We start from the raw sequence: 23955 nt of genomic DNA on the forward strand, positions 1-23955 counted from the left end.
TCCACCTGAACTTGACATCACGAAGTATGGGTGGGAAATAAGAGATGGCACCCCAGTACCAGCAACCTCCGATCAGCCCCCAGGACCCCAAGATCTCATGGATGTAGTGCAGTGCGGCTGTAAGGCAGCGGTGAAGGCGTGCGGCACTGAACGTTGCAGCTGTCACCATGGAAAGATATCATGCATTATGTATTGTGCTTGTGTTTGTCTTGATGCCTGCTTCAACCCGTTCAAGACAGGAAACGAAAACCAAGATGAAATGGAAGAGGAAGGAGAAGCAGATGTGGAAGATGACGAGGAAACTGAACATCTTGATCTTGCATTTGGCTCTGATGATGAATGGGAGTGATCGACGTTACTGAATAAACGCTTGACCACCATCGCTCTGAAAATTTCATTATTATTATATTATTTCATTTTTGGCCAAAAATGACCTTGAACTTGACCGTTGACCCTGATTTGACCTCAGAAATCGATTCCTCTGGTCAAAATTATACAGAAAAGAGGTATCACACGTGATTGTAAGTTAATTGGTTGAAAAGTTATATTCCACCCCCGTCTGTGGTGGCCATCTTGGATTTATGCAAATTAGTGGAGTTCCCCAAGGTTGCCACTTCGGCAACCAAGCCAAATTTTCTCTATAGACCCATGTGAGGATGAAACCATCAAAAAACAATCCACTTCTCATTACAACAAGGTTGAATACAGAACATATACGGGTGGCAAACAGACTATGAATACAACAAGTTAGGAAGATGCCGCAGAGGAGTTTGTAAGACGATTGTAAAAAGATTGGATAAGACTAAGAGAAATAATGGTGAAAACTTATAAACCAATGTCATTAACAAAGGAAAAGGAAAAGGAAATTAGAAAGAACAATAAATGTCATATTTGTGAGGAGAAAATTAAGGGAGACAACAAGGTTAGGGATCACTGTCATCTTACTGGTAAATATAGAGGTCCAGCTCATTCCCATTGTAATCATAAATACAAGCCTCCAAATTTTATTCCTATCTTTCTTCACAACAATGCTCACTATGACACACATCTATTTATAAATGAACTTTCAAAGACATTCGGAAATATTTTCGCCATTCCAAACACAGATTAAAAATACATCTCATTCACAAAAACAATTTATACATCCCCCATAACTCATATCAGATTTCTTGACACATACAAGTTTATGGGAGATTCATTATCTGAGTTAGCATCCAATATTAAAAACTTCCCAAGTCTTAAATCATATTTCTCAAATCAAGAAGAGATTGATCTATCACAAAAGGGAACATATCCGTATGACTATATGGATTCATTTGAAAGGTTTAAAGAAACACAACTTCCTTCAAAGGAAAGTTTCTATGGTAAGTTGAATAATACTCATATTTCTGATGAAGATTATACACAAGCTAACAAGGTTTGGGAGAAGTTTAATATAAAGAATCTTGGGGATTATCATGATTTATATCTTAAAACTGATGTACTGTTATTCAGTGGTGTTTGAAACTTTTAGAACAGTCTGTCATAATAAAAAAAATTCTTATGCATTAGACCCCGCTCACTATTACACAGCCCCGGGTTTGGCTTGGAGTGTCTATGTTAAAAATGACAAAACAAAATTTGGAATTAATCAGTGATATAGATATGCTTTTAATGATAGAGAAGGCTAAAAGAGGAGGAATATCTCAAGTATGTTTCAAGAGATATGCTGAAGAAAATAACAAATATCTTCCTGATTATAATAAGAATGAGGACAACTCTTACCTGATGTATTATGATGCTAACAATTTGTATGGGTGGGCTATGTCTCAATCTTTACCTTATGGGAAACTTAAATGGGTTAAAGAAAAACATTATGAAAAAGTTTTACTTGATATTGTTATCTCCTCTCAAAAAGAATTGGATGAGGCTGAAGTTGGATATTATTTTGAGGTTGATTTAAAATACCCTGAAGAACTTCATAATAAACATAAAGACCTACCCTATGCCTCCGATAAAGAAAGTCCAAAAAAGAACTGCTAAGTGATTACCAACAGTCATTTTTTTAAGGGTAAATCTTCAGAAATCTACTTACTACATTAAATGATAAAGAAAGTTATGTTTTAAATCAAAGGAACTTGAGACAATATTTATCTGCTGGGTTGAGAGTGAGGAAAATTCATAGGATTTTGAAATTTAAACAAAGTCCATGGTTAAAGGACTATATTGATTTTAATACAAAAAGTAGAAGAAATGCAGAAACAGATTTTGAGAAGGACTTTTATAAATTAATGAATAATGCTGTATTTGGAAAGACTATGGAAAATGTTAGGAATTGAGAAAACACAAGACTTGCTACATCTTGGAAACAGGCTTCAAAGTTAATTAGCAAACCAAGTTTTGAACGGGTGGAGGTATTTTCAGAGAACTTTTGTGCTATTCATTTGAAAAAAGAGAGTATTGAAATGGATAAACCTATTTATATAGGAACATCAATTATTGATTTGTCAAAGTTGTTTATGTATGACTATTATTATAATAATAATTTAAAATTAAAGTATAAGGATAATGTGTCATTGTTATATAGGGATACAGATAGTTTTATGTTTGAAATAAAGACTGGAGATGTATATGAGGATATGATTGATAATATTGATATATATGATACAAGTAATTATAAACCTGGTGATGTGTTGTTTTCATCAAATAACGAAAAAGGTTATTGGTAAGTTTAAAGATGAATTGGGTGGGAAGGTTATGAGTGAATTTATGGGATTGAGATCAAAGGCTTATGCTTTTACATATATTGACAATAATATTGAAAGGTGTAAAAAGAAGTTAAAGGGAATAAAGAAAAAAATAAGAAATGAAACAATAAACTTTAAACATTATTACAACTGTTTAATGTTAAAGGAGGAAGAGTACTGAAAAATGAATAAAATAAGAAGTTATAAACATCAATTATATACAGAAGAAATAAATAAGAAAGCATGAGGAGCTTTTGATGATAAAAGATATATTTTAGAGAATGGAATTCATAGTCTCCCTTATGGTTATAAGTATGTGCTGAGGGACTACTACCATCTTTTACTGATTTATAGATGATAGAACCAAGCAATAACCAAACCAAAGAGTGGAGATGTAATCAACCTTGGTACTTAAATGGAAAACATAAAGAATGTGAGAAATATCAAATAAGTCTTAATGAAGAAATAACCGGGGTAAAGTAGATTAAACAAATAAGCGGATAAATTTAATTACAAGTAAGTTAGAGGATGTAAAGAAAAAAAAATTAATATCCTTGAATGGACTGAAAACTTTGATGGTTATCTATTAAACAATGGAAAAACAATTTTCTATAATCTCAAAATGATATGTGGCTCAGGAGGTGGTCAAACAAGAGCATTAAGAGAAGTTTATCATTTTATCTCTGCTCAACAAAGATATTTAGACCAAGAACTAAGTTCTAAAATAATATTTGTAAATATACTCGATGGTGATGAATGTAATAGGAAAATTAATTTATTACCTCAAATAGAACATGAACAAATATTCGTTGGATCACTTTGAGTGGAGTAAGTAATGGGGCAGAGATCGATCTCTTCTTTTGACCCCATGGACTAAGAGTCAGAGGGGGAGAGAAAATCATTCTCCTCTTTTGACCAAATAAGCTTTGAGTAAGAAAGCTTCACCTATTAATTTGTATGACGTTTTTTGGGCCCTGAGACAGTCTCAATTTAACATGAGCTTGTATGGCAGAAAATCATACTCCTCTTTTTGTCCTGATGGGTCTTGAGTCAGAGAGTTCTCCCTATACATTTGTATGGGGGGAGGGGGGGGGAGAATCAGTCTCCTGTTTAGGGGTTTTTGGGGTTCAATTCATAGAGTTCTCCCCATTTTCCCCATTCATTTGCGTGGATGTCTCAGAAAAACCATTAGTCTACTACTTGTGTGTCTTGGCAGGAGATGATAGTTTGCTATGGCAAGAACCAGAACATCCGTATCAGGTGCGAATATTGTCAGCTCGATATCTCCAGTGTGTTGCTGTGTTGCAGCTATTGCTTGCTGGATCATCAACGTATCGGCCTCCTCATGGTTATTCGCCTCAAATTGGAGACCCCTGTTGCTCGGCGTCCGCCCAGAATGCCGAAACGACTACCACCTTTGTTGAATCGCAGTTGTATTCAAGAGTTTTCTCTGCCAAGTACTCCGTCAGATCAGCCTTGGTTTGATCATGGGACAGAAATCGACTATTCGTGATGTGTTTGATACTGGTATCATCCTTGACCTGATATTGGACTGGTGCCTTTCCTTGACGTCGTTTGTCTCTGGTTGTGCTCTTGAGGGAATCTTGCTTGTATGTATCAAAAACAAGAATTACATGGTCGAAGCCTCTGGTCAGACTCATCACCCTATCATTGAAACATTCACTGAGGTTCTTCACTGTCACGACCATTGCTGGTTTCTTGGTCATTTTCTGGACAACTACCATTCCATCCACGATGTCATGCCACGCCCAGCAACCATAACCTGAGGCGATGGCATGGTGTCGCGATGTGGCGTCACCTACGTTCCCGACAACATCACACTCACAATACATCAAACTACAAAAACTCAAAATCAAACGCTTTACTACTGAAGGTGCTGAAATCTTCTGATATTGAACAACAGACACACCAATGTTTCATTGCACAGATGGCTGTTTCCATGGCAACCAACTGTTCCAATACTTGAAAATCATAATACTTATGTGTAAGTTAGTCATGGTCACTATATTTAACGATTATTTAGGCCATCCGATGGAAAATATAATTTAAAAAAAAATATATTAAAAATGGCAATTCCACTCCAAAAATGCTGTTTCCATGTCAACCTACTGTCAAAATGCAACATTTTATTATCTTATAAAATCCATTGTTAGCCATTTAACAGTAATCCATCATCAGTTGGTTATTTTGTAGTTTCAGATTTTTTTAAAATTGGAATTCAAAAAAAGCATTTTTTTACCACAAAACAACCTTTCCAAAATTTGAAAAAATGTGAAACATCATTTTTTTTAATTTAAATAGATTTTATATTTCTCAAAAATCTATAGGTTTGCTACTCTCCAAAAAATTCCAACAAAATTACACAAGGAACCTGACTACTGCTGGTCCGCATTCAACACAGTCCACACCAAAGCATCATCTCCAACCCAGGGGCTTCGGCCCAGTGATTCTATCAAAGAAAAAGAAGATTATGTGGTCATCATCACATAAACATCAAACAAAGCCACTAATCCCGATTTTAGGCTGATTTACCCTCATAAGGTTGGTATACCAAGAAAGACTATATTCGTCGTTTATACATCAGACGCACCTCCTGACTCTTATGGTGAGCATCGCTGTGGATTATGTCTTGCATGGTAAAACTGCATAATCAGCACAGAACAACCATCCATCTGCCACCCAGACAATTGTTCCTGCTAATGCAAACCATTCAGAAAGGAGGCGGTGATGAGGATATATGATAGAGATGTTTAAGATAATGAAAGGTATAGATAAAATATGTGCAGATGAATTATTCAAGAGTCGACAGTGATATGACCATGGGCCATAGCCTTCTGGTTGAATGGTTTGCATTCGCAGGAACAATTGTCTGGGTGGCAGATGGATGGTTGTTCTGTGCGGATTATGCGGTTTTACCACGTGCAGCATAATCCGCGGCGATGCTCACCACAACAGTAAAGATGTGCGTCTGACGTATAAACGACTAATATATTTATTTGTGTATTATCCTAATATAAGCCTGACATCTGGATTGGTGGTTCTGTTTGATGGTTAACTGATGATGACCATATAATGTTTGTTTCTGACAGAGACATTGGGCTGAAGCTTCTGTGTTGGAAGTGAAAATTTGGTGTGGACTGTGTCCAATGGGAATCAGCAGAGTACTTATCACATTCCATATATATATATATTCTTTTTTTTTTAAAAGCATGAAACATTTTACCTAAATAAACAAAGACATTTACATTTTTTATTTGGATTTGTGTTGATAAATTTGTGTGGTGTTGATGTGGCACAGGCATGATGGGCTGAATGGTCTCCACCTGTGTCTGATTTCCTTGTGTTACTGTTTTTAGGGATGTCATAAAGGATATATACAACAGGCACGAATAACTCATGTAAAGTGTTAAATAAGGTGATGTAAAAGACAGTGCATCAATGGTTGTAAACTTCTGAAAAAAGTTGCTTTTGTCCCTTCCAGCCTATAAAAACCTTTATTATATTTCAATTGAATTATTGAGCACTGCAGAACATAAATGACCTTCTTGGTACTTCCAAAAACCTCCAGTTTAACCATATTTGGACAAAATATTATGCCATTTTACACCATCTCGACCAATCAAATTTGCCGTTCATCAGACTCACCATTGGGGAATATCGAGATTCAGACAAAATGGCGGCTCGTTGGAAATATAGATCATGCTTGGAAACACAAAGCAAGAGTTGAAAAGACCCTTCCCATGTCCTTTTTCTCAACAATGCATGTGGTAAGGTGTTCTCTGAACTCTCCACTCTCGAGTTTGCGTTGGCATTTGCCTACTCGAGGCTATTTAATGAATAAACTGCACCGATTAACATTAAAAACTATTGAATATACCATGGATTAATAGAAGCTGATTAGTAAGTAGTAATGATTATATTTATTGAGCAGAGGTCACAGATAAGCTTTTACTGTAGTTTAAGGAGCTGAGACATTATAATTAAAAAAAAAACATTTAAAGTTATCAACAATATTGCTGCACATTTGCATTTATTAAACATCAGCAACTACTGTTACTACTACTATTACTACTACTACTTCTACTACATATTTAAAGGCCTAAATTATTACCACCTTTTTGTGGGGTAATATGCTTTTCGTCCAAGTTTTTTTTTTACAAACAGACTGGCCAGGTGTGATGTTTGACTGAAGGTGTCAGTATTTTGGAATTTGTTCAGAGTGCCGGCGATAACTCGCCAACTCTTTGCGAAAGACACCATGAAATCTTTGACATCCACAACGAATGATAAGTGCTGGCAGATGCATCCTCCAGTTCAATGTCCTTCCGATGCATGGCACAAACATTGATGCCTTGCGATTCATGTGAAACACCAGGGTGACAGTTTATAGCTGGGTTGAGATGCTAATCCAAGCTCGACAGCTCTACCTCTAAGCTATCTTGTCATTCCTATTTACTATATAGTCGGACCCCGCTATTCATGGAGGATACGTTCCTGAAAAATGCCGGGAATGTCGAATCCGTGATTGTCAGGGCATTGTTTCAATGGGAAAAAGGGGAATATGTTCCCAGTGGTTTGAGATTCATCAGGGAAAAATCAAAAATCCCATTAAAAACCCCCGATACGCCCACAAATAGAAACCGCGAATACACCCGTGATAAATCGTGAAAACGTGACCCCCCATGTAAATATATGCCCACGAAAAACGAGAAAAAATGCGAAGCACAGGGCTGCGAATGTAGAAGCAGGTCCCATTTTATGAACCGCGAAGACACGGGGTCCGCGAATCGCGAATCCACGAATACCAGGATCGAACAGTACATCAAAATGCAAGAAAACGTCTCATTCGTCAATCTCGATGCATTGTAAAGTCGTCCGTCTGCTATGGAGAGCATCATAAAAGTGGTGAAGAAGAGGAAAAAAATAACTTACCTCCTTCCTCCTTTATGAACCAGGGGCCAAGCTGCTTTTCAACGAGAGAGAATGAAAATGGTGGGCCATGCTGAGGTCCATCTTTGTCTTGTGCTGTTACATTAACTTCTTTTGACCCCACACAAGCCTGAGATGCAGAGGGAAGAGCGAGATTTGTTAGTTCTTCAATATGAGTTGTGATTTAAACAATAACAGTTTCTATGTCTAGGTGAATTCTGTTTCACAGATCTAGGTGTGTTCAGGTGGAGAGGTAAATTCTTCATAACTTGTTCTTACCTCTTTTCTTGAAGCAGATGCATCTAATTAACAAAAAGAATCAAATAATTGACCAAATACAGCACTGGAGTATCAGGAGGGACAAACAGGCAGAGATGTAGTCATCATGAGGAACCTGGACTTATCATTGTTGAGAAGTTTGTGATGGTATTAAAGAAGTGCTTGCAAATGAAAAAAAGATCACTTAGCATCTGTTTCTTTAGATACCTGCACTTGATATATGGCCCTGTATAAATATTAAGCTGGCCATATATAGTCTGGGAAGAGGATTGTTTATTTGTTATCATTTTGAAGTCCCCTTAAAATGTCATTCGGTATGGCAATGGCAGCTTAATGTTGATGCATCCGCCTTTATTTGCTGGCAGCACACTCCAATGATGAACACATTGGAGTGTTTCAGCCAACGAGAGGCTAATGTTGAAACAGCTCATGATAACTGGTCTTGTTAGTGCCGGCACAGGTGTTGAGGAGGTTTCCTATGTGTGGAACTCGCGCATCACATGATGAGTGAAACCCATCTCGCTAAGGCCTACGTGATTCTGCAAGGTGGTTTAAGGAACAACACAAAGTAGATCAGAAGATCAAATCAAATTAAAAAGGATTTTTTTTCTTTCTTGAAAATGATAATTACACAAGATGTGTGGAATATAATTACAGAGGAGCTGTTTAGCGAGAAGCGATGAAAAAGTCCTTGCAATGTGGCTGCGATTTCACTGTCTGACCGTACCGCTTGTTATGGGGAGTGTGTTCATTGGAATTGAATAGGTCCACTGGCATTAGGTTTGAGGAAGGTGTTGGCCATAGTTTATCAGAGAGAACTCAAGACAAGTCACTCCCATTGTCTTCCTGCTGAATATGCATCGGCATCTACATTGTTATACACTCCGATATACTTTAAATATACTGCATCCAGAAGAACGTCGCCATTAGTCAAGGATTATTAACTCGTTGGTCTTGTCTGATGACACAAAATGGGTGAATGTTAAATAACCCTCACGAATTTCACAAAATGTAGGTCTTTGTGATGGCATCCCAATGGAATTGATTTGCTTCTTTATCATCGTAACAATGTTTTCAATTAATATGTATTATATATTGTATGGCATTTGATGCTTATTTAATCCAGCATGTACGATGCCTGGTGCGAGTAGTTTCTTTTCCAAATATGATTATATAGTTGTTGGTCAAGCATTCATTTGGCCCTGGTTGCCTCATTTCGACCTGTCCAGGTCTATTATTGATGCAATCTATCCATATTGAAGAGAGGCATGGGTGGTCAGTACAATTAAGTTTGCTCAACACATATACACATCCTCCCTTGAGCACGGTCTGGATAATGTCTGACTGAGTTTGTTCCATCATGACATCATGCTTCAACATGACCTCACATCCCATGTCATAAAGAAAAGGTGAAATGTGCATCGTATAAAAATAATTTTGGTCACAAAAAATAGCAATGTGTGGTGAGGAGATTCCATCATTAAAGGAGCAGCACGTGAAAAGTCTTGGGCGGTGGTATACCGAGGAGTTGAAGGATACCAAGAGAGTTCAGGAGACAGCTAAGCAGATGGCAGAGGGTCTGGAGTCTATTCACAAATGCAGTCTACCAGGAAAGCTGAAACTCTGGTGTTTGCAGTATGGCCTGATGCCAAGGATCATGTGGCCTCTCATTGTGTATGAGGTGGCGATTAATCATGTCGAAGGGAGGAAGCACCAGTTGAACAAGTATATGTAGAGGTGGTTGGGAGTTCCCAATAGCCTGACCAATGTTGCTATACACAGCTGTCGTATGAAGTTGGTGCAGCCTGTGAAGTCTCTCGTTGAGGAGTTCAAGGTATCAAAAGCACATTCGTTTATGAGAAAGATGCTGTGGTCAAAGACACCCAACCTGATGTCAGATCTGGCAGAAAGTGGACAGCTGAAAAAGCAGTGGATGAGGCAGAGTCAATACTTAAGTGGAAAGAGTTTGTTGGAGCTACTCAAGTCGGGCACCAAGGTTTGGGATGGTCAAGCCAGAAGTTTTGGTCATCTACCAACGACAGAGAAAGGCAAGATCTACTTTGTCATGATATTCTGGAAGTTGATGACAAAAAGAGACTAGCGATAGGAGTGGGTCAGGCCAAGCAGGGTGCATGGACAAGTTGGGAATCTGTGAAACAGTAGAATGTATCATGGAATGTGCTGTGAAAGATGGAACAACTCAGAATCTCATTTCTCTGGAGACCCATCTTTGACTTGCTACCCACACCAGCCCACCTGTCATACAAAGTTGGTGCTGCCTGTGTCATACGAAGCATTTGGTATGACAAGTCAGACTGCTCTCATACATGTGGTAGACATGGAACCTTGCAACACATCCTTAGCTCATGCTCATCTAATCTATCCAGTGGCATGTACACCTGGTGACATAACAATGTACTCCAAGTGATAGTTGATGCAGTTGAAGAGAGGATGCAGAAGGCCAATGATTCAGGGGCACCAACAGGCCTCAGGTAGTTAATCGCCTTTGTCAAAGAGGGTGTTGGGTCTCGTAACTATGGCAGCAGTTCATCAAGAAGCAGCATTCTCTCCAGTGCAAATGATTGGAAGTCCATGAGGGGAAATATTCCAATATGCTGAACTGAGGTCGGACTGTGAGGACAGAGGATGGAAAGCAGCATGCTACCCATTTGAGGTGGGCTGTTGAGGCTTCATAGTAACATCACTCCAAAAGTGGCTTTGTGATTTGGGTTTCACCATCAGTGATGTGAGAAGGCTTTGCAGGAGCGTAGCAGAAGCAGCTGCATCACTCATCATGGATATCATCTAAATACGTCCACAAGAGCAGGTAGACTACAGAGCTACTGAACCTAATTGAAAGTATCGTCCAAATAGGAGGTAGACAGAAGGCACACTGAGGCAAGGACCATTTGATGTGTAATGCAAGCCCACCAGTGAGAGGTAGCATGAATGCGCTGCCAGCCCACCACCCCAAGGGAGTACTGAGTTTTCAAAGGGCTGACACTTCAACTGACGGGTGGCACTCAAATGATGATCCTGCTAGTAAGGCATCTACCTTTGGTGTATTGACATTCTACTATAAAAATCATTAGGGTCACAAAAAAATCACAAATCTTTGGGATTATGTAGCAAGGCTCATGGAAGAAGTGGATATCAAGTTGACAGAGCAACAAACAATTAGATTAGTTCCTGAACATTATTTACAGTACATTATGATACCTGCAAAGTGGATGGCTGCAGTTGCGGGATGTTATCATTCACATCCAGTAGTTGAAGCACCAAAGTGCCAGTGCCCGTAGCTGCTGGATTACCTGTATTGATGGGCACAGAACACGAATGAGACAGCTCAGGAGCAATTATTGAGAAAATATTGCTGTTATTGCCATTTGTATCTTAATCAAGGAGGGGCATCGATGGGTGTGTGCGATATTCAGTAGAATGGTTAAATGATGGAGTGAAATGCTATTCAACCAAACGGGAGTCGAATGTTTTTGATCCGAATGCATGAACACTATTTACCTGAATGCTGTTCGTCTTAATGGATGTTTGTCTTAATGAACCTCTCGTGTACCAGCCTACATGATATTCAACTTTTGCAAAGTTTCAAGGATTTTTATACCGTTTCATTTATTAAATGGTTGCTTATGTTATAATGTACAATTAACTGGAAGAAAATGACATTAAAAAATGAAAGGTTCATGAAGTCGTTCATTCTTCTGATGACAACAAAAAGTGTTCCATGCACCAATCGATGTTTTATGACCAATTTGTTTTTTTTTAAAACGTCATTTCCATTGTGTTTCCACATGATCAGTAACATGTTCAGTACATCCACCATGAGAGAGAGAAAAATGATACTTTTACAATACCCGCAGACCCCACTTCTAAGACATCTTTCACATTGTTGTGGAAAAAGATTAGTATTGATGATCCTTGCTCTACGAGGGTGTGTAGTATCAGCCAAAATGAAGTGTGGTCTGACTGCACCGGCATATGGTCTAACTATGAAAAATGGAGAACTGGTGTCAGGTTTCAGAGGAAGAGCCCAAGCTGTGATTTGGAGAACGATTTATATTGATGTCTGACAACATCACCATGGCTTGTTATGCATTTTCAGTAAAATCGTCTGTCCTATCATTACTGTTGATATCAACGGGGTGTGTGTGTGTGTGTGTGTGTGTGTGTGTGTGTGTGTGTGTGTGTGTGTGTGTGTGTGTGCATGTGCGTGTGCGTGTGCGTGTGCGTGTTAAATTGAAACTCATGAAATAATGCTGTGGAAATCATCATCCTTACCATCATCAATGACGCCGACAATGGCTCGGTAGATGTTGTTGATCACATGAGGAGACTCGTAATCAAGGTTGGTACGAGTGACCACCTTGCCTGGGGAGCCTCGCGGCAAAATCAGCCAGCCTTCTGGGTCCTTTAGAATTACGTAACTGCAAAGCATTGGTGGAGTGTAGACAAGAGTTTTGTTGTGGACATTTAAGTGTTTCTATATTTAGTGAGGGGGGGCAAGTGGTCCTAGACAATGGGCCCGTAGGACTTTCATGATGAGAAGTTGCCACCTATTTAGATATGTTTTACATATGTCTAGGAACAGGAAAATTGATGTTGCCAATTTTGGAACTGTAAAATGGCAGCCATTTTGAATTCCAAAATGGCTGCCATGATCATGCTTTTTCTTCAATGAATACAATTATTGCTCATATTTAAAAAAATAATATCAAAATTTTATCCCATAATATGAGTGAACGTGAATAGGAGAGACATTATGATTTATTGTATGCGTATTTAAAATAATTATAAGGTCATTTTGAATTTCAAAATGGCCACCATTTGAAATGAGCTGTTTACTTATTTAAATATTCTTCTAAATCCATTGAAATAGAGTATTTTTCTTATTTCTAAGAAACTTTGGGATGCTACTTCTAACAGACAATAATATATTAAATAAATTGGCCTTTTTGAGTATCCGTAACAAGTAATTAGCTATAGAGGGCAGCATCTGGGTTACCTGCTGCCTCTACTACATCCATAAGCACATGGCATTGGACAGAAGTTTCCGCTCTATTGTCATGCAAAGTGATCAAAATATATATTGTTACTAAGGTAAGTTTAAGTTACAGTACTTGTTTTTAATTGTACTTACATGTCCAGAAAGCTTTGAAAATATATCAGCAAAAAGTTTTTAAAAAGGCTTTTATAAGAAGCTAATGAATTAATGTGGAAAGCTTATCACCCATAGGCTGAAATCATCCATTATAACCATTGGCAAAGTTGCAACAATAGACTGAAATATATAAACATAAAATGTCTGTACATATCTTCCCTCAATAGTATTCTAAACAAATTGTATTTTTTAGAAAACATGGCAACAACGCCAACAAGGTGTCAACAATGCTTACAAATTGGTAATTACGGAAAGCCGTATGGGATACTCTGGATAACTTTTAAATTAAAATATATGTCTATTAAAACACAGTATGCTAACATGTAGAAATACTTCCAATCACTGACCCAAATAACCACACATGGACACATAAACACTACCCCAGTACACATATTATGGATTTATGTTTTGTTTTTTTTCTAGTGAACTGACCCACCTTAGAGCAAACCTTTAGATTACTGTGTGGATGCTTTGAACCACCCGGTGCAAAGTGTACGACATGCACATGGTATTGGACAGAAGTTTATACTGTAAATAATGTTATGCAAAGGGACCACGACTTATTGTTAGTAAGGTAAATTGCAGGACTTGTATTTAATTGTGCTTAGATTGTCAAAAAGGTTTTACAAAAAGTTAAAAAGAAAGGCTGTAAAAAGAATCTAATTAATGCAGTTTTGTTCTTTTCCTTAATTTTCTGGTGAGCCGACCCACCTTGGAGTAAACCCAACAGTTACTGTGTTGCTAATGGAAAATGGATGCTTTTGGACCACCTAGTGCAAAGACGTCAAGACAGGAAACAAATTTTTGGCTCTGCATTATCTGTCAGCAAAAGACTGATGAAGAACTTGTTAAGAGACCAGATGTGGGTGCGGCTATTGTGTCTGGGGTATGTGGGGTGTGTGCTGGTACTGCGAGCGCATGATACTGCACCTCATAAATTTGTCATCCTCTGAAATGGATATTTAAATATTGTAGCTTGTAGAGTTAAAGTCTACAAATTAAGTCCATAGAAGTGAGACTGTGTTTATCATTTTATATACGACCTGAGGTGTGTATCTGAGTATCAGTTGCTTAGGTGAGTGTCTAACTGTGCAAAAAAAGTTTGAGAAAAATACCGTAAGGTATCGTTTTTCGATAACACTTGTTACCACAATATTTAAAGGGGATGGTCCGATTTCATCACATGCAGTTTCACATTGATTGAATGGCTTTGACCCTCTACCCCACCTGTGAAGTTTCATGCTGGTATTTCAATCGTTTTGACAAGAGAGCTAAAATGTGCATTTGCAAGCCCCATAGAATACTGTGGTTCAACTAATCGGTTGACCAATAGTAAGCAAGTTTTGGCGTACAAAATCCAAACTAAACATCTTTCAGCCCTACAATTTCACAGGGTCAATGAGAAGAATAGCAGCTTTCTTCTCATATCAAAATTTATACCATGTCCGGTTAAATCTGGGGGTCAATGTGAGGATGAAGCTGTTGATCGGACCATGACCTTTAAGTTTTAATGCAATTTGTAACTTTTTGGGGGCCATTTTGAATTTCAGGATGGGTGATATCGCATGTAGTTTGAACAAAATATTACTTGCATTGATTTTTAAGTGCTAACAACAATGAAAACCTATCATTTTGCTCTCAAAATTGAGGTAAAATACTTTCAGTGAAACAACTATCCAAGTGAAAAATAGTGGCAAAACATCGGCCATTTTGAAATCTAAGATGGCTGCCATCTGCCACACTTCCAAAAATGGCATTTTTGGATTTTTTTTCATGTACTTTGGTACCTAGATAATGAATTAAAATAGGTGGCACCTTCTCATCATGAAAATCCTACAGGTGTCCACTTGGCACCCCCCCCCCCCACTAATTCCTGTGTTCAATCATCATTCCGACCGTGGCTTGAATCTAGAATGGATAGCTCAGAGTCGAGCACTATCCTTTAATGTTTGGCTACACTTTAATCGAGAAGTATTTCCAAATGCACAGTAAACAAAAAACACAGTTGAGGTATGCAAATGGTAGACGGCAGTTTTTGGCATCACCTGATATTGGAAGGAGTCCTATCAGGATCTCGGGTGGTAAAATATCCCAGGATGGTACCCACCATCACATCTTCTCGAACCAGAGGAAGCAAAACAGTTGATGGCTCAAACATCGGAGGCTCATTAATGTCCCGCACTTCAATGACCACAACTACCAAACTGCTTCTTCCTAATTCCTGACCTGCTTCTTCGGGGCTTTTTTCAGGTGTGTTTGATCCCGTAAAGTTATATTTTTCAACAACTTCTCCACTTGAGTGGTGGCCAAGCTCCAGATGGTTCTCATTTTCCACAGAGACAAACAGACGTAGTTTGGGAGAAGCTTCGAAGTCTAGGGGCTAAAGGCAATATCAGATTTAGCAGGCATTTTTACGATCAGATATTTGTGCAAAGCAAAAATAAATAATGAAAAACATTTGGTGGAACAAATTACATTCACGAAGAAAATGAAGGTTTTTATTCATTCTGGTGGATCTTTGTTTAGTACAGTGCAGCCTTTTTGAATAGAATTGTGTGCTTGCCCAGAGTGTCCCTGTGGGGATTAAGAGTCAGTACAATGTGATGACTATCATCACATGTGGACCATGCCAAGCTGGGCAGGTAGATCCTTAATGAACCAGGTGGGTTTTTAACCACAATTCAGGAGCAACCCAACAATTCTCCTAAAGGAAAATTCTCCTGAGAGCATCTCAGTTTCTAGATTTTTCAAACTTAGAATCCATAAAAATGATATCAGCTTGATTCAAAATGACAACTTCTGGGATGCCCATCCAGTGTACTCACCACTATCTTTAACACTCATTCTGGCCTTTAACCTGCTAGAAGAGGAAAGCAAGTACAGATGAGAACGACACTCGGAAGAGCGCATACCGCCGCCAGGCTGAACAGTTTACGTTTTATATCCCACTAATAGACCAGATCCTGATCTTCACCAAAATCGAATCAAGTTGTCCTTATCACACACCCAACTTGTCCACCAAGTTTTGTCTGAATCTCTCCAAAACACTTTGAGATATCATGCTATATATCGTTTTTGGCCCTTTGTCTCTCAATGGTGAAGAATCACTTTAAAAATAATAAAAATTCTCGTATCCGGATCCAGATCTTCACCAAACTCGAATTAATTCGTCCTTGTCACACACCAAACCTCTCCACTCAGCTTCGTCTGACACTATCCATTATTGTTTGAGATATCGTGAGATTGTTTGAGATATCGTTTTGGCCCGATGTCTCTTAATGGTGAAGAATCACTGAAAAAAATTCTAGTATCGGGATCTGGATATTCACCAAAATCGAATCACTTTGTCCTTGTCACGCAACCAACATATCCACCAAGGTCATGAGGAATCAAGGCAGCGGCCTGGTGCCTATACATCGCCTAGGTCCATTCTTTACTTACGAAATCTAAAGATTTCGTAAGTATTTTGATGACTTCCGTCCTCTGTTTGTGTTTGTTTGTGTGTGTGTGTGTGTGTGTGTGTGTGTTTGTAGGCACGATAACTCGAGAACGGAAGAAGCTACCAATGTCAAATTACACTCCGTAATTCAGGAGGGTGATGGCTAGCGCTGATTGGATTTTTGTCAAAATCGGTCAAAGGTCAAGGTCACAGTGAGGTCAAACATCCAAAACATAACTCGAGAACGGAAGAAGCTACCAATGTCAAATTACACCATGTGATTCAGGAGGGGATGGCTAGTGCTGATTAGATTTTGGTCAAAATTGGTCAAAGGTCAAGGTCACAGTGAGGTCAAACATTCGATTTTTGATGGTTTGGTACAGAATCATCGTAGAAACTTCTGGTTTGCGTTGCTACCTTCTCTAGAGACAGCTTTTATTAGACAATGTCAGAGGTCAAGTTGACGATTTCGTAAGTACCAGTCTATGACTGCTTGTTACTTACGAAATCTAAAGATTTCGTAAGTATATTGATGACTTCCGTCCTCTGTTTGTGTGTTTGTTTGTGTGTGTGTGTTTATGTGTTTGTGTGTTTGTTTGTAGGCACGATAACTCGAGAACGGAAGAAGCTACCAATGTCAAATTACACCAGGTGATTCAGGAGGGTGATGGCTAGTGCTGGTTAGATTTTGCTGAAAATCGGTCAAAGATCAAGGTCACAGTGAGGTCAAACATAATTCCGTAAATTCATGTGGAGAAATGGAGTATTTTTGCTTCGGTCGACGTTACGAGTTTGTTTTAACTTCGATTTTAATTTTGTCTTCGGTTTTTGCGATCGCTTAGGACGCTTAACACTCGGTTGTCGAAATTCTGGTAAAAAACAGTTGTTTTGGAGACGTTTTAAGATTGTATAAAAATATTTCACTCGCTGCTTCACGGCTTGTCACGTGATGCAGCGCGCTCGAGCAGAGGCGTCGTTGATCACGTAAAGGTTTTCCCTGTGCGCGCTGACGGTGTTTTCGATAAAGATGGTGTTTAAAAGTCATTTTTTATCCCAATAAAAGTTATCGTCGCATGCCTGACTCGCTAAGCTTTCGGATTATGTAAAGATTGTTGGTGGATGGCCGAATATTACGGTTTGTGACTTTGATAAAATAATATTAAATAATTGCGTGGAGAAATGGAGATTTTTGCTTCGGTCGACGTTACTATTTTTGATGGTTTGGTGCAGAATCATCGTAGAAACTTCTGGTTTGCGTTGCTACCTTCTTGAGAGACAGCTTTTATTCGACAAGGTCAGAGGTCAAGTTGACGATTTCGTAAGTACCAGTCTATGACTGCTTGTTTGTCTGTTTGTTTTTTTGTCTGATGGAAAAAAATTATAATTTTCCCATAGGTTTGGATTAATTTGAAGGAACTTTTACTCATTCTTTTTTTCTCCTCGAGGAGTGTTTCTGTGTTTCGTGCTGTGACAGACCGATTTATTTATTTATTTATTTATTTATTTATTTTTGCATTAATTTTGTGTCCTTGCAATGAGCAGCAGAGCAATGGAAGTAGAGCAAAGAGAAAATATATAATGAAATATATGACCAATCACAAAGTGTAAGAGAAATATTGTTGAAGACAAGAAGCTGAATGTGGCTTAAAGAGATTGCATGCAAATAGCAGTGTGAAAGTCTCACCTTGATCAATTTTAATTTGCCTTCATTTGTCATCGGGTCAGTCTCAATGGTAAAGTGTTTCAATAACTGAGTTGCCTTTTCTACATCCTCTTCTCCTCCAATCTCGACCTGCAATTCTCCACCTGGAAGACTTGTGGTTCCCTCTGTCCCTGACGTTGCATGCAGCTTATACACTGCATGCCAATTGGCGGTGTAGGGCTGGTCCGCATCATGAACAGTGAGAGTTAAAATTGTGACATTCCAGGTGTTCTCATCCACAGTCGCTGAGTACTGAAGGAAAAGAATGAAGAATTTAGCACAAAATTAAGCAAGTGCAGTTGTTGTTGTTTAGTTTTTAGGAATGGTCCATCCATTTATTATACGAACAGAGTACCTACACAACAGGTGATCTTGTTCCAAACATGTAACACGTTCTTCTGACACATACTTTGACTTGGGTGGTGTATAGACAACTGAGAGCTGCCTTAATAGCTCTCCAAAATAAATAAAAAATAACCTGAGTTAATTTCATGAAGTCATAACATATCTACTCCTTATAATTCAGAACACCACTGCACTGGAAAACGTGGTTATAGAAATGCTGTCCTGTAAATGGTGGTGACTTGTAATACCCTACCCCACCTGGAGGTGGTGCTACATGATACACATTAACATAGTGAATATCCATCCATCCATCCATCCATTGGGACCATACTCTGTGCAGAACGTTGGTGCAACGGAAACAGTCTCCTTGGCTATTGGGCACAATCCTGGACGGGTCGCCACTCCGACACAGGATACCAACAAGCTGGCACTCATTTTGCCGACCACAGAAGGATGACAGGCAGATTCAACCCCACCTGGTATTAATTCAACAGATGAGCGGGATTTGAACTCAGGATGCTCGGATCCCAAACCCACCACCCTTACCATTAAGCCAACACCAGGCATAGAGTGAATATGCATCCCCCTTACAGCTCAAGACCACCGGTAAAGATAAAAAAAAAATAAAACCCAATCCACCAATTGGGGTCATACTGATCCGAGGTAGCAAGTAAGGATGTAATCAGCCAGGAACTGTAGAAGGAGTAGCGTGACAAACAAACACCAGTCTGTGAATTATCATCAGGATGCGCAAATCTCGTGGAAGTTTTGACCTCTCTCCCATCCCTCATCCCTCATCCCTCCACCCAACCCCCCTAAACCTACTTTTCCATATGCTCCATCCTTTTACTCTGGCCTCTCTCCAAACCGATTTGCCTTGTAGTTTTATCCCCATTTAATTTTCATTACAAAGCCTTGTGTTGGCTTAACGGTTAAGGTGACTGGCTTAAGATCTTAGGTTCTTGAGTTTGAGCCCCTGTTTTTTCCCGTTGAAATAATACCAGGTGGGGTTGACTCAGCCTGTCATCTTTCCGAGGTCAGCAAAACGAGTACCAGCTTACCGGTAACAGGGGCACTGCATGAGCGGCACAGCCACTCTTCCAGAAAAATTATGCAACCAGCTGCCACAAGCTGCATATGGAACAACATTTTCTTTACATGAGTGAGACTCATGGAAAAGCACAAACATCAAGGGAAATGGAGGAAGAGGAAGAGGAAGAGAAAGAGGAAGAGGAAGAGGGAGAGGGAGAGGGAGAGTGGAAACATTGAAACTAGCAAGGTAAGATGGTTGGGTTAAGAAGGCTGAATGGGAGTAATAAAGATCATGTGAGAATTGGGGATGACAAGAGATGGCAGTACACTGCTTGCTTGAAGCCCTGGATTGAAGAGTGGGAAAGAACAGCCTCTGGAAAGTGGTTCCACAGACGGGACAAGTGAGGAACAAAGAAGTTGAGGTGTGCAATCAGCTTGGATTTTGGACGTTTAACTATAAGGGGGTTAATGGAAGAGCTAGTGAGCATCCTGGAATTGTTGCAGAGGGTTGGAGGATTGATAAAAGCAGAGGGAGCATGTGCATCCTGGAATTTCTCATTTTAGCCCCTCTCACTTGGTGGCAACATTCTGAAATATGTATCCACCTGTCATGTTGGTCATCCAGGAGTCCACACAATGTATCATGAAATGTTCATTAGAATTCGAGTTAATGGCAATTTTAGATGAAAAAATCGAGACTCGTCACTCTATCGGCATTTTCTTTATTTCGATAGGCAGCTATAGATACTCACATGAGGCTCAGAGAATTGCGGTGGATGGTCGTTTATGTCGGTAACGGCCAGCAGCAGAGTGGCCGATGACGAAAGGCCGTAACTCTCGCCATTGCTATCTGTGACCCACACTTGCACCTCATATGTTGAAATGTTCTGCAGAGGAACAGCAGGATGCAACAATCATTCATCTTAGATTGGCACGCATATGATTCGTTTCTGTTCCACGATCTCTGGCTTTACTTGACATTTTGGAGATATTCTTCGAATCAATAGGCAGCAAGACTTGGGGTGACACGACTGAGTCAACCTCCACAACCGCCACAATGTAAATGCATTGACATCATAGCTTGCTTTACATCCCCATCCAAATAATGGTTCACGATCATAGGAATGGTGGATTAGCCCCAATGATAGTGATCACTTAGTATGTGAGAGGTAGTGGCATTGATGCCTGCATCTTCCAATCATTCTTACCTAAATTAAAATTATACAATATTACTTAATTGGCAATAATATAGAGGATGCAACGCGTGTTTGATAGGGCGTGTTGCCCAATCCCGCATTGAAATTTGCTCCAAATATTGTGGTGGCAGAGCAGATAAACATGGTGTTGATCAATCTCTTTAAGAGCTCATTGGAGTCAGGACAGGGACTGGAGGATTGGAGAATAGCAAATGTAACACCATTATTTAATAAAGGATCGAGAGAAGAATTGGGGAACTACAGACCTGTTAGTTTGACTTCAGTTGTGGGAAAGATCTTGGTGGCATCAATTATAGATCAGATGAGGAACCATTTAAATAAATATAAACTAGTTAAAGGTAGTCATGATGGATATAATTAATGGAGGTCATGTTTAAGATATCTATTGGAGTTATGTGATGCCATTTCTGTCTGGTTGGGTGAAGGAGGTGCAGTGGACATAGTATATTTAGACTTTCATAAGGCATTTGATAAGGTACCACATAGAAGATTGTTAGCCAAGGTGAGGAGATGTGGTGTATGTGGTTGATGGAGTAACTAAATGGATTGGAAACCGATTGTGAGAGAAAGCAAAAAGTGGCTGTGAATGGGAGGTTGTGCGTAGTGGGATCCCTCAGGGATGAGTACTGGGACCATGATTATGTGAAATCTACATCAATGATTTGGATTGTGGGCTTAAGACTCAGCTTTCTGAATTTACAATGACACAAAGCTTGGAGGTAAGGGAGATAGCAGAAAGCACAGTGCAGTGCCAGGTAACCATAGGTAAAGCGAATTGGGTTTTAGCGTGCATTTGTAAGGGGAACAATTATAAATGCAAAGAGGTGGTGTTAATACTGTACAGGAATTTTGTGAGGCCTCACCTTAGAATATTATGAACAGTTTTGGTCACCACATCTGAGGAAGGATGTAGCTTTCATAGGAAAGGTTCAGCAGAGGACAACAAGAGTGCAGTCGATGGTGTGCTATCGCAAATTCCCACACTTCCCACCAAAAGCAAATTTGAAAGATGGTAAAAAGTTCCACGAGACCAAATATCAGACTTTGTTTTAAAAAAATTTCCCATTTTAACCCCTGTTACCCCAAATCCCCCACTGCCTGGGGCATGAACCAGGGGTCAAATCCAAAAAATCGTTATGTATTCATGTGTCCCTCAATGTTGATTGCATATACAACGTTTCATTGAGAAATGTGCCCATAATTCCATTTTTTTGGTATTTGACCTTTTGACCCTATCTCAGGGTGGGGGGGGGGCAGGGCCAAAAATGACACTGCTCTTGCACCTTCTTGCCATGTGGTGATCACAACTACCAAGTTTGGTGAATTTCTGCACAACAGTTTAGGAGGAGATAGCATGACGGATGGACGGACAGACAGACAGACAAGCGGAGGAAATTACAATATCCCATATTTTTCAAAAAGCGTAGGGATAACGAGATTGATCCCGGCATAAGCAAGACAAATTTGAAGCTATGAGGAGCAGATGAAGGATACAGAACTTTATACATTAGAAAGGAGGGATTTTTTGTTTTTGTATACAGAATCAAGGATGATGGAAGAGCGAGAACATTGAACGGATCAGGACACAACAGAACAAATGAAACAGTATGGAGAGGGGGGAAACACAAACAGCAGGGTTGAAGGACAAAATAGAGGAGGACCTGGACAAATAATGGGTGTGTATTGAGGAATGTGGGCTAGAGGAGGACATGAGGTGGACAATATGGAGACAGAAGGAAGCGAGGAGGGGAAATAGGATAACGTTGAGGTGGTAGCAAGTGCAATATTTGGGCGAAAAAAGAAGCAAAACGAGGAACACGGCATCAAAAGGGATGCATGATTTTCATGGCGGCTATCCGAGGTGTAGGCCTTTATCACCACGAAAACGAATTCGACAAATACAGCAGAACATTGTACGATTTAACATGGAACAATTGTACGAAAACACAAACAGCAATACAGGGACAAAACTAAAACAGAAAAACACGACAAATCTGGTTTGGAAAACTTAGCTTTGACGAGGTGGGGGATTTGATCGAGATATTTAAGATAATAAAGTATAAAGACACAATAAATGTCGACATTTTCAGCAGAATGGATCTTGACAGGTTCATGCCTGAGGGTAAAGAAGATTAGAGTTAAGATGGTTGTCAGGCAGGGGACTTTCACTCAGAGAGAAGATAATGCTTGGAATGGTCTCCATGGAAAGGTGTTGGTAAGAGAAGCCGTATAATGGTTTAAAGTGGAATTGGATCGGACCGTAGAAGTGTTTGTTAAATTAGATAAGTATTTGTTTGTATATTCGTCACTCATAATACCCTGGTGTCCCTGTGTATGTCCCATGCACTGTGTTCTTTCCCAATACTGTTCCTCCTGACTCAAACTCTCTCCCCCCCATCCCCCCCCTAATGAAAATTAGATAAACTTATGGAGTGAAATAATGTGGTGTTGATAGAGCCCAGGTATGACAAGGCAAATGGTCTCCTCCTCGGTCAAAGTTCCATGTGTAGTCCTTGTGTATACTATCAACTGGCCAAAGTTCAAAAAAGATTTAACAACAATCAAATACATTCATCAAAATACGAGAACAGGCGTGTTTATCCATTTGCTGTTCTCATCTGACCACATAACCCATGATGCTACAGTCTGATGTTAGCTTAACGGTTAGGGTAGCTGACTTGGAGATATTAGGGTGTTGACTTCAAGCCCCTGCCCACTCTTAAATCAACACCAGGTGGGTTGACTCAGCCTGGCATCCTTCCGAGGTCGGCGAAATGAGTACCATCCTGCTGGTAACATGGGGGCATTGCATCAGTGGCAGAGACGTGCCCCCAGAAAATGATGCAGCCAAGCAGCCACAGGCTGCATCCGAATAAATAAATAAATAAATAAATAAATAAATAAATAGTCCATGATGCTGGGATCCCACGTTTAAATTCCAGATATTTATTTTTCTCGTATTTCGATGCATTCTTGCAATTCATATAAAAGTGTTCTGACGTTTCCTCCTGTCCTTGTACCCAAGATATTTGTGAAATTGCTAAGATTTCAATGATTTGCGATGCAAAGAGTAAAGGTAAAAAGTAATGAAT

The 23955-nt window shown here is 39.4% G+C and overlaps 1 protein-coding gene across 1 annotated transcript in view; it reads right to left on the bottom strand.

The window, feature by feature from the left end:
* The window catches only part of LOC147027057 (uncharacterized), a 70840-nt gene extending 55197 nt beyond the window's left edge, over positions 1–15643 (bottom strand). Inside the window, exons 1-4 of the mRNA XM_085883185.1 lie at positions 15174–15643; positions 12249–12394; positions 11175–11266; positions 7680–7806 (exon numbers count right to left, since the gene is read on the bottom strand). Of these exons, the coding sequence (XP_085739311.1) occupies positions 7680–7806; positions 11175–11266; positions 12249–12394; positions 15174–15286 (478 nt within the window). The 5' untranslated portion in view covers positions 15287–15643. The remainder of the gene's footprint in view (positions 1–7679; positions 7807–11174; positions 11267–12248; positions 12395–15173) is intronic.
* Positions 15644–23955: the final 8312 nt, after the last annotated feature.

Source organism: Eptatretus burgeri, chromosome 5 (genome assembly GCF_056783735.1).
Source record: "Eptatretus burgeri isolate ZD-2024b chromosome 5, Ebu_testis_v1, whole genome shotgun sequence".
Classification (NCBI taxonomy): domain Eukaryota; kingdom Metazoa; phylum Chordata; class Myxini; order Myxiniformes; family Myxinidae; genus Eptatretus; species Eptatretus burgeri.